Genomic DNA, 17225 nt, shown 5'->3' with positions numbered 1-17225 from the left:
TTGTAAATTTTGTTTGAATTGAAAGATAGGTTTGAAAATCATGATTGTCTTTTTTTCTTTTATGTGTGATTATAATTGATTAAATCAAGTGATATGTGTGATTGAAAAAAAATCTTAATAAATTTAAGCATAGATCCATCTTAAAACAACAGTAACACTCACCTATACAGACATGCATAATTGTTGCTTAATTATTACTCCTTCCGATTCTTAATATAAGTGAAATTTTACTCTTTAAATTCATTGAGAATCTAACATATCTTACTTTTTTAGAATCCATATTATTGACTACATACATTAGATTTTCAATGAATTTGAAAAATAAAGTGTCTCTTATATTAAGGACCGAATGAAGTAATTGAAATTTACCATGTACTCACCTTATTGAGAAGCCCTTTGATTGCACAACTCTGGTCTGTTGATCTCAATTAAGATGATTCCTTTCACTATAACACTTTTTATTGATAAAAGGATTGTTTTCCCTATTTGTCTCTTTTCTATTTGCAATTCATTATATAGGATTTCTTAAGTAATTTGTTACATATCTCTAATCTTTTAAATCTCAAGTTATCTTTACAGATATGCTATTGAATATGATGCTAAAATGAATTTCAAGTAACTTAAAATTTAAAAGATTGGGATATTTAGTAAAAAAAAAAAAAGATTGGAGATATGTTTTTTTAACAAATTAAAGTGAAAAAAATTAATGATTGTTATGTTAACAAATTCATAATTTGTTATAATGTACTTACAATATTTATCTTTAATTTTTTAATCAATGACTATAAAAGTTCGTCAAAAAATAAAATAAAATCATCGATGACTATAAAATTATGCATTTTACACTCTAAATTCACTTTAGAGATGTTTTAGAGATGTTGAATCTAATTTTAAGATTTATATTCTCTCTCTTTTTTTTTTTTGAAAGATTAAGATTTATATTCTCTAAAAGTGACTAATCAATAGAGAATCTAAATATATTGTAGGCTTAAATGCAGTTTTACTCCCTATTTTGAATAAATCGGAATTTTACCCTATCTATTTTAAAATCTGGAATTTTACACCCCCAATTTTAAAATTCGGAATTTTACCTCCCTATTTTACAATTCCTTAGATTTTACCCCATGTACATTACAAAAAAATATGGGATTAGTTATGACAGCCTTTGTAGCTAATTGGTAGCTATTTCTAGTAAAACATTGTTGTCGAAGACACTACATTTCGACACATCATAACTGAACCCTCCCATGGATTGATAGCTTACTGGTTGAAGGAGTTGATGTGGGTAAGACTAGGAGGTATAAGTGGTGTTCTGAAGGTAGAGGGTGGGGTAGACAAACCATCGTAATGACCAAATGAGTTGGGGAATATATTGTTGTTGGAACATGATGAAGAAATATGGAGGGAACTTGGTATTGAAATAAACACATGTGTAAAAACCATTATAGTGTGAATTGAAAAAAAGACTCTTTGAGTTCCACATTGGAAAAATCACACTACTTGGTAGTGTTTATATACCACAAGGTGGCAATCCAAGGGTGTGCCCTTGGGGTACCCACTTTTGTAAGAAAGGGAGACCACACACAATGTCGAATATCACACACGCGCGCCGCCATCCGTCCGGCTCGGTTCGGTGATATATTAATTTTTTAATACTAAGAAAAAGAAATTTTTTTTAATTTAAATTTTTTTTAAATTCTGAGAAAACTGCTTCTTTCCTTCTCTTATTTTTCCTTCTTCGAAAATTATTTTGTTGTTTCATATTTTGAACGGTTGTAAACCGTAGAATTGATATTCGTATATCAATTAGAGTGTTTCGAAATTTTCGACCATACTTGGTGTTATTCTGGCCGATACTACAGTGCAGTAGTTTATCGGTATTTTCATTGAAAACGGCTGTTTTATCCTGGGGACTTCGCGGTTGATATACTACAGTGCACTACTTCGAGTAGTTCCGCGAAACGTCTTAAAGAAAGCGACCTAGTACGCGACTCAACCAATAATAGTTTCGTTGCCATTTTTAAAAATTCGTTGATATTTGGACGTTAAAACTGCTTTTTTAAATGGTGACTTAGAAGAAGAAATCTATATGGAACAACCTGAAGGGTTTGTTATACATGGACAAGAAACTAAGGTCTGCAAGTTAGATAAATCTCTGTATGGTCTTAAACAAGCTCCGAAACAATGGCATGAAAAGTTTGATAACTTAATGATATTGAATGGGTTCAGACTCAATGAGAGTGACAAATGCATTTACTATAAATGTGATGGCAACATTTGCACTATAATATGTCTCTATGTAGATGACATGTTGATATTTGGCTCAAACCTTTCTGCCATAAATAATGTGAAATCAATGTTGAGTAACAACTTTGATATGAAAGACCTCGGAGAAGCAAGTGTGATTCTTGGAAGGGGATATCCCTAGATCAATCACATTATGTGGAAAAGATCCTAAAGAAATACGGTTACTTTAACTGTAAACCTGCCTGCACACCTTATGATCCCAGTGTAAAACTGTTTAAGAACACTGGTGATAGCGTAAGACAAACAGAATACGCGAGCATCATTGGTAGTCTTAGGTATGCCACTGATTGTACTAGACCCGACATCGCCTATGTCGTGGGACTCTTGTGTAGGTTTACCAGCAGACCCAGTGATGAGCATTGTCACGCTATTGAGAGAGTCATGAGATACCTGAAAAGGACCATGAATCTCGGATTACACTATCAGAGATTTCCAGCTGTACTTGAAGGGTACAGTGATGCTGATTGGAACACCTTGTCAGATGATTCCAAAGCTACTAGTGGCTTTATATTTAGTATAGCCGGTGGAGCTGTATCATGGAAGTCTAAGAAACAGACCATTTGGCACAGTCCACTATGGAATCTGAAATGATAGCACTAGCAACTGCTAGTGAAGAAGCAAGCTGGTTGAGATGCTTGTTATCTGAGATTCCCTTATGGGAAAAACCTATGCCTGCTGTCTTGATCCATTGTGATAGTACTGCAGCTATCGCTAAAATTGAGAATCGTTTTTTTATAACGGTAAAAGACGTCAAATTAGAAGAAAGCACAACACAGTAAGAGAGCTCATCACTACAGGTGCTGTGAGAGTGGATCATGTACGCACTAATGATAACCTAGCAGATCCTTTGACGAAAGGACTGGCTAGAGAGAAAGTCCAAAATACATCTGTCAAGATGAGACTAATGCCTATGAAGTGAATTACTTATGATGGTAACCCAACCTAAAAGACTGGAGATCCCAAGAATTAGGTTCCAATGGGTAAACAACAAGTTGTGAGTAATATGAGATGAACATGCAAATTAAGAGGTATGAATCCTGTAATGATAAAGGTTGAGTTAGCAAAACTCTTAATGAAATCTATACTCTATAGGAGTGGAGTACATCAGGAGTACTCTTGATAGAATCACCTATATGAATGTGGAACTGAGGTCGGTTCCTCTGGAGTTTCGGGGCGAATTCCTAGAGCATTCATGAAACTGGGATAGACGTGCAGGGCCATTAATGCACGGGCCTTAGAAAACACCTTACGAAAGGTTGTGTGCTGGTTTGAGGAAAATCTGAGATAGAGTTCCAAGACTAAACGTCACTCTTGCTGAATCAGGCTCTTACTGGCTACGTGAAGGTTCCAAGACATAGCTCACCTTCGCTTATGCACAATCTTACTGAAACGTTTAACGTTATGACTGAAACAACTTTTTTAAATTCAAGTGGGGGATTGTTGGAACATGATGAAGAAATATGGAGGGAACTTGGTATTGAAATAAACACATGTGTAAGAACCATTATAGTGTGAATTGAAAAAAAGACTCTTTGAGTCCCACATTGGAAAAATCACACTACTTGGTAGTGTTTATATACCACAAGGTGGCAATCCAAGGGTGTGCCCTTGGGGTACCCACTTTTGTAAGAAAGGGAGACCACACACAATGTCGAATATCACACACGCGCGCGCGCGCCGCCACCGTATTAATTTTTTAATACTAAGAAAAAGAATTTTTTTTTTAATTTAAATTTCTTTTAGTGTGTCCCTTAATTCGCACATGTTAAATGTGCTAAGACCAAGTCTGAACAGATTTTTATCTGTTAAACGGTCAAATAATATGTGTGCCTGCGTGTCCTATTTTTTTGCCACGTTTGGAATTTTGACTGAGTTATTTCAGCTCCTAAAAATCCTCTGATTTCAGCTCCCTACTTGCCTATAAATACACTTCACTTTCTTCAGTTTTAAATTACTTCCTTTTCTCTGCATTCTGAGAAAACTGCTTCTTTCCTTCTCTTATTTTTCCTTCTTCGAAAATTATTTTGTTGTTTCATATTTTGAACGGTTGTAAACCGTAGAATTGATATTCGTATATCAATTAGAGTGGTTCGAAATTTTCGACCATACTTGGTGTTATTCTGGCCGATACTACAGTGCAGTAGTTTATCGGTATTTTCATTGAAAACGGCTGTTTTATCCTGGGGACTTCGCGGTTGATATACTACAGTGCACTACTTCGAGTAGTTCCGCGAAACGTCTTAAAGAAAGCGACCTAGTACGCGACTCAGCCAATAATAGTTTCGTTGCCATTTTTAAAAATTCGTTTTCTGTTTTTTTTTTATTAAACTCAGTAAACCGTTTTACAACAATTGTTGGTGGTTGAAAGGTGCGTGTGATGCATAGGTTTGTTGATGCATAGGTTAGTAGAATAAAATGGAGGAAAGTAAGTGGGATACAATGGAGATGGGTGGTGTTTATGGGATGATGATAAAATGGAGGAGTAAAGTTGGAATAATTCATGGGAGGGTTGGAGTGAAAAATGAAAGTACCAATTTATAGGCTCTATAAGCTATCAATTCATGGGAGGGTTCGGTCATGATGTGTCGAAATGTAGTGTCTTGAACAACAATGATGTTTTACTAGAAAATAGCTACCCGTTAGCTACAAATACTATCATAGCTAATCCCAGATTTTCTTGTAGTGTATAGAGGCAAAATTCAAAGAATTATAAATAGAGGGGGTAAAATTCTGATTTATTCAAAATAAAGGGAGTAAAACTGCATTTAAGCCTATATTGTATATAATGTACGTACCTACAATATTTATCTTTGTAAAGTGCACACTTTATTTTTTATATAGCATAAATATATCTCAATAAATTAAAGCTTTGTTTGGTAAAAAATAGTGGATAACTGATAAGCTACCTTATAGCGGATGAGTTTATAAGCAAAATTTTAGCATCTAGCGAATAATAGTTGAACTAACTTATAAGTATAAATGACATAAAAAAATATGTTTAATTAATACTCCTTCCGTTCATTTTTAAGTGTCGTTTGAATACGAATTTAACGTTCATATTTAACTGTTGTTTTGGTATTTTAAAGGTAAAATTTGTCAATTATACTCTTTATCAATTACTCTTATCTTTTTCAATAAAACTAATTAATGCTATATATTTTAAAAAAACTATGGCTATGTTTGGATTGATGGAATGACATGGAATGAAATGGAAATGGATGAAATAGAATAATGTTCCATTATTTGGATTTGAAAACCAATAATGGATTGACATGGAATGAAAGACTTATTCCATTCCTTTAATTTTGTTCTTCTCCTTTCTAAAATATTCTAACAATAGAATGAAAGACTTATTCCATTTCGCTCCGTTTCATTTCACTCCACCATTTTTCGCTCCGCTCCATTCCATTATATTTCATCAATCCAAAGTCCAAACAAAGGTTGATTTTTTTTTTTGGTATATAACATATTAATTTTTTTGGGTACATAACATACTTCATCTGTTCTTTTTAAATGTCAATTTTGACCACTGCATACATGTAATGCATAACACTTAAAAAAGAATGGAGGAAGTATTTAATTTTTTTCAAGTAAGATGACAAGGTTAAAATTGGAAGAAAAACGACAAGCTATAAGCTATAACCTCATAAGCTAATTGAATTAGCGTTTGAAAAATAAGCTATAATTTAGTAAAATAAGCTATATGTTCTTTTTTAAAAAACGTTTACCAAACAAATTTTTTTGGTCATATGAGCGTATAAATCCGACCTTACCAAACAGAGTCTAAATATATTGTTTTTTTTTTTGTATATCTTATCTCTAAAATCAAATTTTTAAAATTGCTTAAATTATTTGTTACTTCTTTTTCTTTTAGCGTCATATTCCAACTTTAACTATAAAACAACATTGTTTTTATTTATAATAACGCATATTTTATTTTAGTGGCTACTTTTGTAATGTTGTTTAATTTAATTTTATTATAGTTTATTTCAATGAATTATCATTATTTATTAATTTTCAAAATTTCAATATTTTTATTTATCAATTTTTATGTAGCATAAATATTTCAAAAAACTAAATATATTATATATTTTTTTCTTTCTTTTTTTGGTTTTTGTTTAATCTTATCTTTACAACGTATTTTTTAAAATTGCTTAAATTATTTGTTACTAGGTAACTCTTTATCTTATTTTTCTTCGTTTTTTTTAAAGATCTTCTTTTAATATAATATGAGTTATAGGTAAAGAATGAAAACACATAGAAGTATTAATATAGTTGGGATCTCTATCCTGCCCTTATATTTAGATGCTCTTAATTTATTAAAAACAAATTTAACCAAACAACTACTCACATAATTTTAGCACAAATAGAAATATAATTTGTAATAAACCTTTCTCACCTTCCAGGTTTGACAAAAATCATTCATAATCTTTTTCCATACATTATTTTTAAAGAATAAGGCTGATTGTCCACAAATCCTAGCTCAACTGGTAGAAATGTCGAAAATGCTAGTATCGGATGTCAGGACCGGGGTTCGAACCCCGATCACTCCACTTTGTGTGTGTGAATTTTCAATGGCTTTGTCATTTCGTCTATCAATTAAAAAAAAGAATATTGTTGAATAGTGTGTAATAAAATTCAACAAAATTTCATGAATGACAAAGCGTTTAGAGTAATTAAGATTGAGGCTTACGCAAAGAGTATGCTACAAATCTTCCTCGTCCTAAAAAAATGGGTTGGGCTAGGAAAAGTCAACATGATGAAGCGCCTAGTTCACATGCACGGGTACAATTTCAACATGTTGACTCTGAGCAAGAGTGTCGTGAGGTACCACCACCCCCGCATTATTCGTATTTATGTTTTCTTTACTTTTTTTAGGCACTACAAGAAAACAGTCAATTAGCTTCAAAAAATTTAGCGTCAGACTATATCTGATGCTAATAGCGTCTGTTTAGCGTCCATAATTTCATGTTTTAATCTTTGTATCTGAAAATGGTGTTACTAACTTATTAATTCCCCATGACTAATAACAAATTGATGTAAATTTCAAAATCAAATTTGATACAACTCTTATACTCTTTAAAAGTTGCAAAGTGGCTTGTAATGTGATTTGAATGATTTCAATTTGGCCTCTTGTTTTTAGTTAAATGTTTATCTAATCACTCTTGTATATGTAGGGAAGAAAAGCATAGTTTTTTTTTTTTAAAAAAAAAAATAGACGTTTTAAATCTGTTAATTCTTTAACCGATTTCAAAAGTATCAATTTAGCGTCAATAGCTAGTAGATGCTAAATTAGCATCCGCATTTTATACAAATTTTAAATTCAGTTTTAGCGACTGTTACTAATTAGCGTCAACATGGAGGCTAGTTTTAACATCAAAGCTTTTACTGTCCTCAAATTTTGGACGCTAATGTTGACACTAAGGTGCATTAGCGTCCACATTTTGCCCCTTAGCGTCCAATTTTTTGCTGACTCTATAAAGCAATTTTCTTGTAGTGAGGACCGTAAAAGAACTCTATGAAGGTTAACTTTGAGAACTTTACTTACTGATGAAACATAGAGGGATTGATTTGTCTTTTCCATTTTGAAAAATTCTTTTCCAAACATCAAACATAAATAAAATAAGTTTTTTATTAAATCATTTAACTTCTCGTTAACATACAAGAGAGTTGAGTTAAACCATAAAGAACTTAAGCAGAAGTTAAAAGGGAAAGGGTACATAAGAAGAAAAACGCACAATTAATGCGGGTCTTATATTATATCAACTTTTTCTTGCTATTAAATCTTTGTCTATTATAGGGTTAAATATAATCTTATTCCGCCCGAAAATTTCACGCCATCTTCATGTATCGTGGTAGGAGCATGTGCAAAAAAGGTCAAGCAAATTTAATGTCTAGGCCAAGTTGGTTCAATGTCCCGTGCAAGAGGGCTCCGGATGATGTTCGAGAGGAGCGACCGCACAGGGCATTAAAATTTTAGGGGCACCATTTTTTTTCTTACTTAGTGTACATGTGTGTATGTGCGTGCATCCGTGTGTGTTAAAATAACTTAATTTATTAATTATTATAACTAAATTTTAAAACAAACTTCGACTCTTATGATCTTGACAATGAAATCAAGTTGAAGAATGAAAAGTTATCAGAGAGATTTTAACAACTGAAAGTGTAATCTTTAACTTTTCTTTCACATTATATATTTATAATTATATGACTTATAAAAAATATGAGGTACCAAAATTATTACTTGCATAGGGCACCCAAAATCTCAAGGATGACCCTAGTCCCGTGTCTTGACGCGTCACGTGAGTGACACGACACACGGGTGTCGAAAAAATCAAAGTGTTCCGAAATACAAAAAAAAATTCCATACGACAAACCCATGTGAATGCACATGTACTTTGCCGGTATACAAAAAAAATTATTAAATTATTAATGAAACGAACATATGGACAAATATTTTTCCTCGAGGGTTAACGATAAAAAATGATTGAAAAAAAAAACGAAAAGAAAAGACTTTGCTGACTAAAAAGTCTTGTCATCTTTTTAAGATATCTTCCAACAACTTGCACATCTTGGCGACATTCTTCATATCGTGCGGCAAAATATCGCGCGTACAAAGTGTGAACACAAGTTGCATTCCTGGCAATGGATCAACCGGTGGAGTGACCAAGTTGTCATTGTTGTTGTCATTTAAAGTTGTGTCGTGAGAAGGAATCTCATTTTGTTCATCAATAGAACGAGTAGGGAGGACCACGGTTCGATTCTCCGCAACTGCAATCGGGAGGGAGCTGGAATCACTTGATGTCATAACTGACCCCCGAACCAGATTAAACTGGTCGTGAAAAGAACGAGTAACCAAAGGTGAAATTTTATTTTGTTGTTCAATCGAAGGAATCACATTTAATGTTGTACAGTGAGAAGGAATCTCTTTTTGTTGTCGTTCAATTGAAGGAATCTCATTTTGTTTTTCAACAGGGAGAATGACTAATCTACCATTGTTGTCGATGGTTGTGTCATGAATACTTCTTCTCTTCTTTCTTGCTTTTTTCACTGCATCTTTGTTGCGGTCAAAATATTTTTGAGCATGGCTAGCAATTTGACTTGGTGATCTTGTCGTCACAAATTCTTTTGAAATTTCTTTCCATTGTCCTCTTTGATATTTTAGCAGCCCTTTCAAAAACTGCCTATATATAACAAAATATAAATGAATTTATTTGATCAAAGTAGTATTTATTTGTCCTCTTAAGATACTACTACTTTTTAGATTAACGAAAAAAACTAATGTATATAGATCAAATACATTAATTTTTTTTAATTAAGCTAAAAAGTATTTTTGTTTGCTTATAATAATGATTAAAGAGAGTAAAATACTAAGCACACATCTCCAACTAAAACTAGTACAAAGATGTAAAAACTTCCAAACAGAAGGGACCCAAAAACCAAAATCAACTGCCACCCATAATAGTTAACAACCAAACCAATAATAACTCATTGTAGACGTTAGATCTCATCAATTCAATAGTTGAATTAGAAATTTGCAGTGTTAATCTAAATAAATATTGTTAGCATATAAAAATAAATACGATTTTAATCTCTCTAAACTTTGCACAGTATTGATCTACATACATACCGTTAGTAATTTTAGTCACAATAGAGAATTAAACACACCATGTTTATAAAAGATAAAACTAAAAATATATTACTGAAAAAAACAATAAGACAAAGCACTTATGGATCAGTTAAATCGGATATTAAACATCGATTACATTACCTATGCTCATCTTCTTTCCAATGTTTCCTTTTTTTCTCCTCTCTATTTGCGTCGGCCTGAGTTTCTTCAGGTATCGGCTCAGCTCTATTTGCGGCATCTTGAGTTTCTTCTGGTATCGACTTTGCTCGAATTAAACTACTCTTTGCATTAGAATTTACAATCACGGTCTTGCTACCCGATTCAATCATATCAGTGTCAACATTCTGTCGTTCAGAAGGGTCTTGAATTGAAGTCCGTTCATTTAAATTAATTTGAGACAATTGATCCATTGTACTCTCTATACAACAAAACGTTAATAAGAATGCAAAATCAAGTATATGCTTTATCAAATTAGATTATGAAGATACTGTAAAAAACTAAAATGGATTATGAAGATACCACGTAGCTTTTAAGTTTTTTTTTTGCCTATTATATAGACTGAAATTAACGGAGTTTGTTTGCCTGTCAAGCTTATCTTTTACCGTGGTGAAAGTTTATCTTTTTTTTTTTTTTTTTTTTTTTTTTTTTTTTTTAAGTTTATCTCTGATCATTTAAATTTTGAATTGAGATTTGAAATAAAACATTTTTTTAGAGTTTAATGAATAGTTAATGTAACACCTCGATTTTTTTAATTATTATTTTATTTAAATTTAATTGATTATGATGTGTTTAGATGTTATTTAATTTGTTAAATACAGTAGGATATAAATAACGAATTGGTCGGAAAAATCATAATTAGAATTAAAATATAATATGTTAGTGATTTAAATAAGAAAAAAAAAAAAAGAGAAAACAGTTTTAGTTTTTTTTTTTTTAACCAAGAAAACAGTTTTAGTTAGAAAATAGATCTTACGTAAAAAAAAAAAATTCAGAAAATAGATATTTTTTTATCAAAATAAGGAGTTCTCAGTAAAACTAAGGAAGTGGAGGGTGTAAGTAGTAAAACTAATTCATATTTTATCTCTGCTAATTGTAGATTATAATGGTTTTAAGTTTTAAATTTGTCACAAACTTATTTAAATGACTTGGATCATTATTTTATTCAACAAACTCAACCCAACAAACTTTGAAGCATTTATTTAAACTTATCTGTGACTAGTGGCCTTCTTCCATGCCCGTTTGTGTGATCCGTATTTTTTATTCTGCTAACGTGTATATATTTGACTATTATGTTGAAAAAAAATCATTTAAAAAATACACACATTGTAGTAGAAATAAGACAAAAAAAATTCAGCACCATAAGTAATACAAAAAACTTAAAAAACAAACATGTTAGCCATAGAAACCAAAGAAGAAGCTATTAAACCACTTGAAAATATATAAACATTGTAGCATAAATTGAAAGAGAAAAGAAAACAAAAATTCTATTCTTTTTCCCAAATACTCCAATAGAAAGCACCTGCTCCACGTATATGTTTGTTGATCCCATGATCATACATTAATTTGTGAAGACAAACATTCACATTATCCATACTTGAATAAAACTTTGGATAAAAAATTGCATCCTACAAAAATAAACGTTCACATTTACTCCTTTTTTTTGTCATCGACAATGCTGCTTAACATGAAGGTTTAACATAAATTCAATCAAGAGTTAACAAAACATCACTAAAATGTAAGGACTTGATATTCTTATATACAACTTTAATCATGAGGTAATTCAAGAGATGAATAATCTTATATTTTTCATCCAACCATGACATAAAGGAATGATTTAACACGCCATAAAGGCAAAAAAATTACAAATAATATACTACTAAGAAAATGCACTTGTTTGACCCTATAAAAAAATGCACATGTTAATTTAAAATATGCTCACAGCTAATCATAACATTTGTTTGTTCACGCCATTATTTTCTTCACCATCTTCATTGTGAGTGATTTGAGACTGCAATTTCCTATTGAACTTATATTTAAAGAAAACAACAACCTATAGTATTGATTTGATAAATTATTCCAAAGTGGCTTGTTAAAATATTTAAAAGGAAAAGGGCTAACATTTTATCAAGTAATCAACTTTCACGTACACAACCTAAAAAAATTCCTCCTATGCATGATAAACTTTATGAAATCAAGAAATATTATACTTTTTGAACATTAGATTTACTCAACAAAAAAAAATCAAAAAAAAAATTATTGAATAGAAAAAGTAACTAAAAATTGAGTAGTACTAAAAGAAAGACAAACAATAAGATAACATAAGAAACTCATTAAACCAATCGAAAAATACAAAGAAAAAGATGTACATCTTTCACATCATTATAGAAGACTACTTTTTTATCTCTCACTCTCGCTCTTTATCTATATCTTTGTATTTGTTGCCTCCACCCGTCGTCACCATTCGAATCCTTCAATTGTCTCTCCTGAGTCATCTCTTTTATGGTAGTTAATTATTACTTTTCTCTTTAATAATTACCTTTTTTTTCATGCACCATTAGTCTCAAAATTTCCTTTTATAATATCAAAAGAAATTAACGTTCTGTCAGGTTTGACTAAAGAAAAAAATATACACATGTCAATCAATTCAACATGAAAATTAAAAATGAAAACTTAACCAATAATAATCTAATATAAATTTCAATGTTTGATACCACATACTCAACTCTCAAACTTTAAATTCGGGAGAAAAAAATTTGTTCACACCAAAACATTTAAAGTAAAATAAAAAGGTCATCCCAAATACGGTTTACATCAAGATTCAAATCAAAATTCAATGAAAAGAATTTGAATAAAAAGAACACTACTGATTTTTATTTTTTGCAAAAGAAAGAAAAGTTATGGTAAGAAAAACAAAATAACAACGTTGAGAAAAACAAATGAATAGTTCAATATAATGAGTTCTTTATAATTAAAAGTAAAAAAATGAATGAAATGATTGCATTATAATTGAAATATCTAATTATATTTTAATATAATTTTCAATTTCTCTTCCCACCATTCCAATGTATACCCGATATAAATATAAACATCACTCATAGACATATATAAATATGAAAGTTTAGAAATAGTATGGTGAAAGATTTAAATTTGAAATTTACTCTAATGAAGAAATTGATTGAATTAGAACAACAATATCACAAAGAAAAAAAATAATGTCATACATCTTTTCTGTCTACAATTATGACATTTTCTATGTCCTTGTGGAAGTAAATATTTCTTTTGTTAGCCATTTAAAGGAATTGAATTAACAAAAAATAAATAAATGAAATGAGAGACAAATATGGAGAAACCAAAGATAGAAGAAGACACAGAGAGAAGAAATGAGAGAGTGGGGAAAAAAAAATAGTAAAGTCCTTGCAATTAGTCATGATGAGAGTTGGAAGTCATACCTTTCTTCTATCATTGTGAGATTTCTCTCATAGATATGACAACATTACAAAATAACCAATTCCTCTTCCCCATTTATCTTTTTGAATAACCGAATGTAGGTGTGGTGGTTATACTTCATGTAATTTTTTTTAATAATCAAGTTTACACAATTTACAATTGTCATTGTCATACATATATACATATACATATGATAAACATTTCACCATTCTTTGCATTAACTTTCATGTGCATATATGTCTTTCATCATTTGCCAACATCGCCCTAACCTCTCCGAATAGTGGGCACGTAGACATATCATTTTTAATAATCTTGAAGAAAAATAGGAAGAATGAAGATGTGTAAATAAAATGAATGGAATAAATGGATGGTTTGGAAGTTAAAAAGAGTTGGTTTTGGAAGTTAAAAAAAGTTTAAAAAATAAAAAGTTGGTTTTAAAAGTTATGGTGTGAAAAAAAAATACTAAGGGAAGGGTATTTATGGTATTTTAAAAAAAGACTACACCAAAAGAAGTGTTTTCCCTTTATTAATGTTATAGATATAGATATACTTTTTCTTTTTGAAGGAATATCTGTGATATACTTGTATATTGTTTATATGTCTGATGTTTGTTTGGTTGTCTACTCATGCTGTTTAATTCACTATTACTTATCTTATATGAATGTGTTCTCACTCTTGTTAATGCCCATTTTCTTGTATTTTTTGTCTATTATTCAATTTAAATAATTTCTTATTTATTTTTTCATTTTAATCATCAATCCATAATTTTAGTCTTTTATCTTTTACCTATTTTTATCTTTCAAAAACTTATGCATTTGTCTTTTTTGTTTTTTATTATCATGATATGATATAAGTTTGTCCTTATTTTTTAAAGGACTAAAATGAATTTTTCAGATAAAAAGTAAAGAACGAAAACAAATAAAAAAAATAGAAAACCAAAACAAATCAAAACTAAAGATAAAAGATCATTTTCAATATAGAAGATTGATAGGTAGATTAATTAATGTACTTAATTATTTCCAAACTTAATTTGGAGTTGGTTTTGTTTATTATTTTGAGCTCCCAGTTGAAGTATTAGAGTTCGAATTTCTTCTGTCCTATATATTATATGTAATGTAATATAATGTCTTTATCAGCTGAGTTATGATCACGTGAACCAATTATCATTTTTTTTAATCTATGTAAAATAGCCAAATGCGATAATTATTTTTAAATAAATAAGGAATATGTGTGTTGCCATTTGAGCGGAAGAATTCTAACATACGTACCAATCCAAATAAAAATATTTAGACACGCACAATTGAAAAAATTCAAATATAAAATAGTATAGTCACATTAATTATTTCATTATTTATTTTCTATTAATTTTTTAAAATTTTTGTATATACACCTAAACATTTAACATTTAGGTTTGCGCCTAAGCTAAAATATCTCATTCGAGCAAGGTGTCAATAAACTAAAACAATTTTTGTTGGCTAGTGAACGTCCGCCAATGGTTTAGACTTTAGAGTAATGAAGTTGTAATCCAAATGTTTGTTATTTTCATTTTGACAAAAATGATTTTTAAATTCAAAAGGCTACTTTTAGAACTTCAATTTGCACTAAACCTAGTATATTAAATTAAAGGCTAAATTGCACTTTTGGCCCCCTAAGTTTCAGAAACTTGCAATTTTGGCCCCTTATGTTTCAAAATAGCACTTATAGCCCCCTAAGTTTCAAAAAGTTGCGATTTTGGCCCCCTATGTTTCAAAATAGCAATTTTGGCCCCCTAAGTTTCAGTAGTTGCGATTTTGGCCACCTATGTTTCAAAATAGCACTTTTGGCCCCTATCTTTACCCCTTTTGCAAAAGGTCAATTTTGATCGAGTCAAAGTTGATGTGGCAAGTCACTTAAGTGACTCAGCTGTCACGTCAACATTTTTTTGTCATCTTATAATTAAAAAACTAAAAGAATAAAAAAATAAAAGGAAGAAGTCACATGCTTTAAATTTATTCTTTCACTACGTTCAAAAAATAAAAAATTATTATTTCACTAACACACATATATAATCTCAAATCCTAAAGAATTAACCAAATACTTCGTGACGTTTATTCAAAAGGATTTTTCACTATACGTAAAAAAAAAAACTAATTCCAAATCCAAAAATAGGAAACAATGGAAATTGAAAACTCTTCGTGCTTTTTGTTATGTCTTTTTAATTATGTAATGACTTCATATATGTAATGACTTGATTTGTTATGTCATTTTGATTTAGAAAAGTGTCTTGAACTTCCATTTAGAAAAGTGTCTTGAACTTTCATTTTGCAAAAGGGGTAAACATAGGGGGCCAAAATTGCTATTTTGAAACATAGGAGGCCAAAATAGCAACTTTTTGAAATTTAGGGGGCCAAAAGTGCTATTTTGAAACATAGGGGGTCAAAATTGCAACTTCCTAAAACTTATGGGGCCAAAAGTGCTATTTTGAAATATAGGGGACCAAAATCGCAACTTTCTGAAACTTAAGGGGCCAAAAGTGCAATTTAGCCTAAATTAAATAATCAAAAGGACCGTAATACATTGATTAAATATTGAGTTTGAGTAAATCTGATTGGCTTCTTAATGTTGTAAGAGGACCGTGGCATGCGATTATCTAGGAGTCCACAAGGTAGTATCTTAATTGATGTTTTTGAAATCAAGTTTTGGGTATGGTACGTTTTGTTGGAAAATAACCAGATTAAACAAGTTCAACTCATAAAATAAGCTTGTGTCAAAAAAAAAAACTCATAAAATAAGCTCATAAAACCATTTGCTGAAGAAAATTTTGTTTAAAATATACTCCAATTGTGGTGGAACATCGAATTACTTGAAGAATAAATTACATTACAGTACTATAACAGTGTTATCCCATATTTTAGCTCAAGGTAAAATATGTTATAATTTCCAGTTCCAAAGACATTTATTGTTATAGAAACCTGTTAAAATGGCTTTAAATAGCCTTAGTCTTTAATGTCTTTAAGAACAAGAGAATTCTAATGGAAAAACTTCATATTTCAAGACTGAAGAATGTTTCGATGGAAGCCAATGAATCGAAATAGTCAGGGAGTGTAGACTTAGAGTATTTTTCATCATTCAAGTGTGATTCGACTTCGACGGTTACAACGGTTTAAAGGCCTTGGTTCATTTCAAATGCAAAAGGACGCGTGGCTGAAGTTTAGTAGTTTAACGTTAGGATAAACGTTACTTAGTTTTCTATAAATAGAAGTATGTATAGTCGAAATAGGGGTCACAATTCATTTACACAAAATCTCAAACACTCAAAGTATCCATGTTAAGGCGAGAAACGAGTTACTCGAGAAAGATGTATGAATCGGTGAACCTTTACATTTTCTTTGTAACTTTTACATTCTAAATGCAAATTTACTTTTCATAAGTCTTTACTTTTTGAAGCATTTACAAATTCTGCTTTTCATTAGTTCCCTCGTTCGAGTGAACTTGCTTTAATTATATTTAACATATGTTTCAGAAATTAAACATATGGTTCTTTTGTACAATAAGGATGTCTTTAAAGATAAACTTCCAAATTTCCTTCGACGAAATGCATGAACACTTTAATAAACATTGAGGACAATTTAAAATACATGCAGTTTCCCATAAGACCTGTTTAGTTACTTTCTCAACTGATCTTCCAAGACACTATATTTAAATAATTGACTTAATGACTATTATATGTCATTTTGTAGGTTAGCAACTATGAGAAGAGATGAAATGAAGCACATGACAAGACAAGAATTTGTAGCCTGTAGTGCGGGTTGTCCGTTTTCTGCGGGCTGTCCTTATGCTGTTCGAGTCTATGTCTGGTTTG

General features: G+C 30.6%; 1 protein-coding gene across 1 annotated transcript; it reads right to left on the bottom strand.

Moving 5' to 3' along the window:
• Positions 1-2454: 2454 nt before the first annotated feature.
• LOC123904276 (transcription factor KUA1-like) lies at positions 2455-10347 on the bottom strand. Its single transcript, XM_045953959.1, has 3 exons — positions 10079-10347; positions 9131-9491; positions 2455-2697 (listed from the first exon to the last, which is right to left on the bottom strand). The coding sequence occupies exons 1-3, from the start codon at positions 10345-10347 to the stop codon at positions 2455-2457; spliced, it is 873 nt and encodes a 290-aa protein (XP_045809915.1).
• Positions 10348-17225: the final 6878 nt, after the last annotated feature.

The sequence above is a fragment of the Trifolium pratense genome, linkage group LG2 (assembly GCF_020283565.1).
Source record: "Trifolium pratense cultivar HEN17-A07 linkage group LG2, ARS_RC_1.1, whole genome shotgun sequence".
In the NCBI taxonomy this organism is placed as follows: Eukaryota; Viridiplantae; Streptophyta; class Magnoliopsida; order Fabales; family Fabaceae; genus Trifolium; species Trifolium pratense.
The sequence above is the reverse complement of the archived record's forward strand: the minus strand, read 5'-3'. Positions and strand labels throughout refer to the sequence as shown.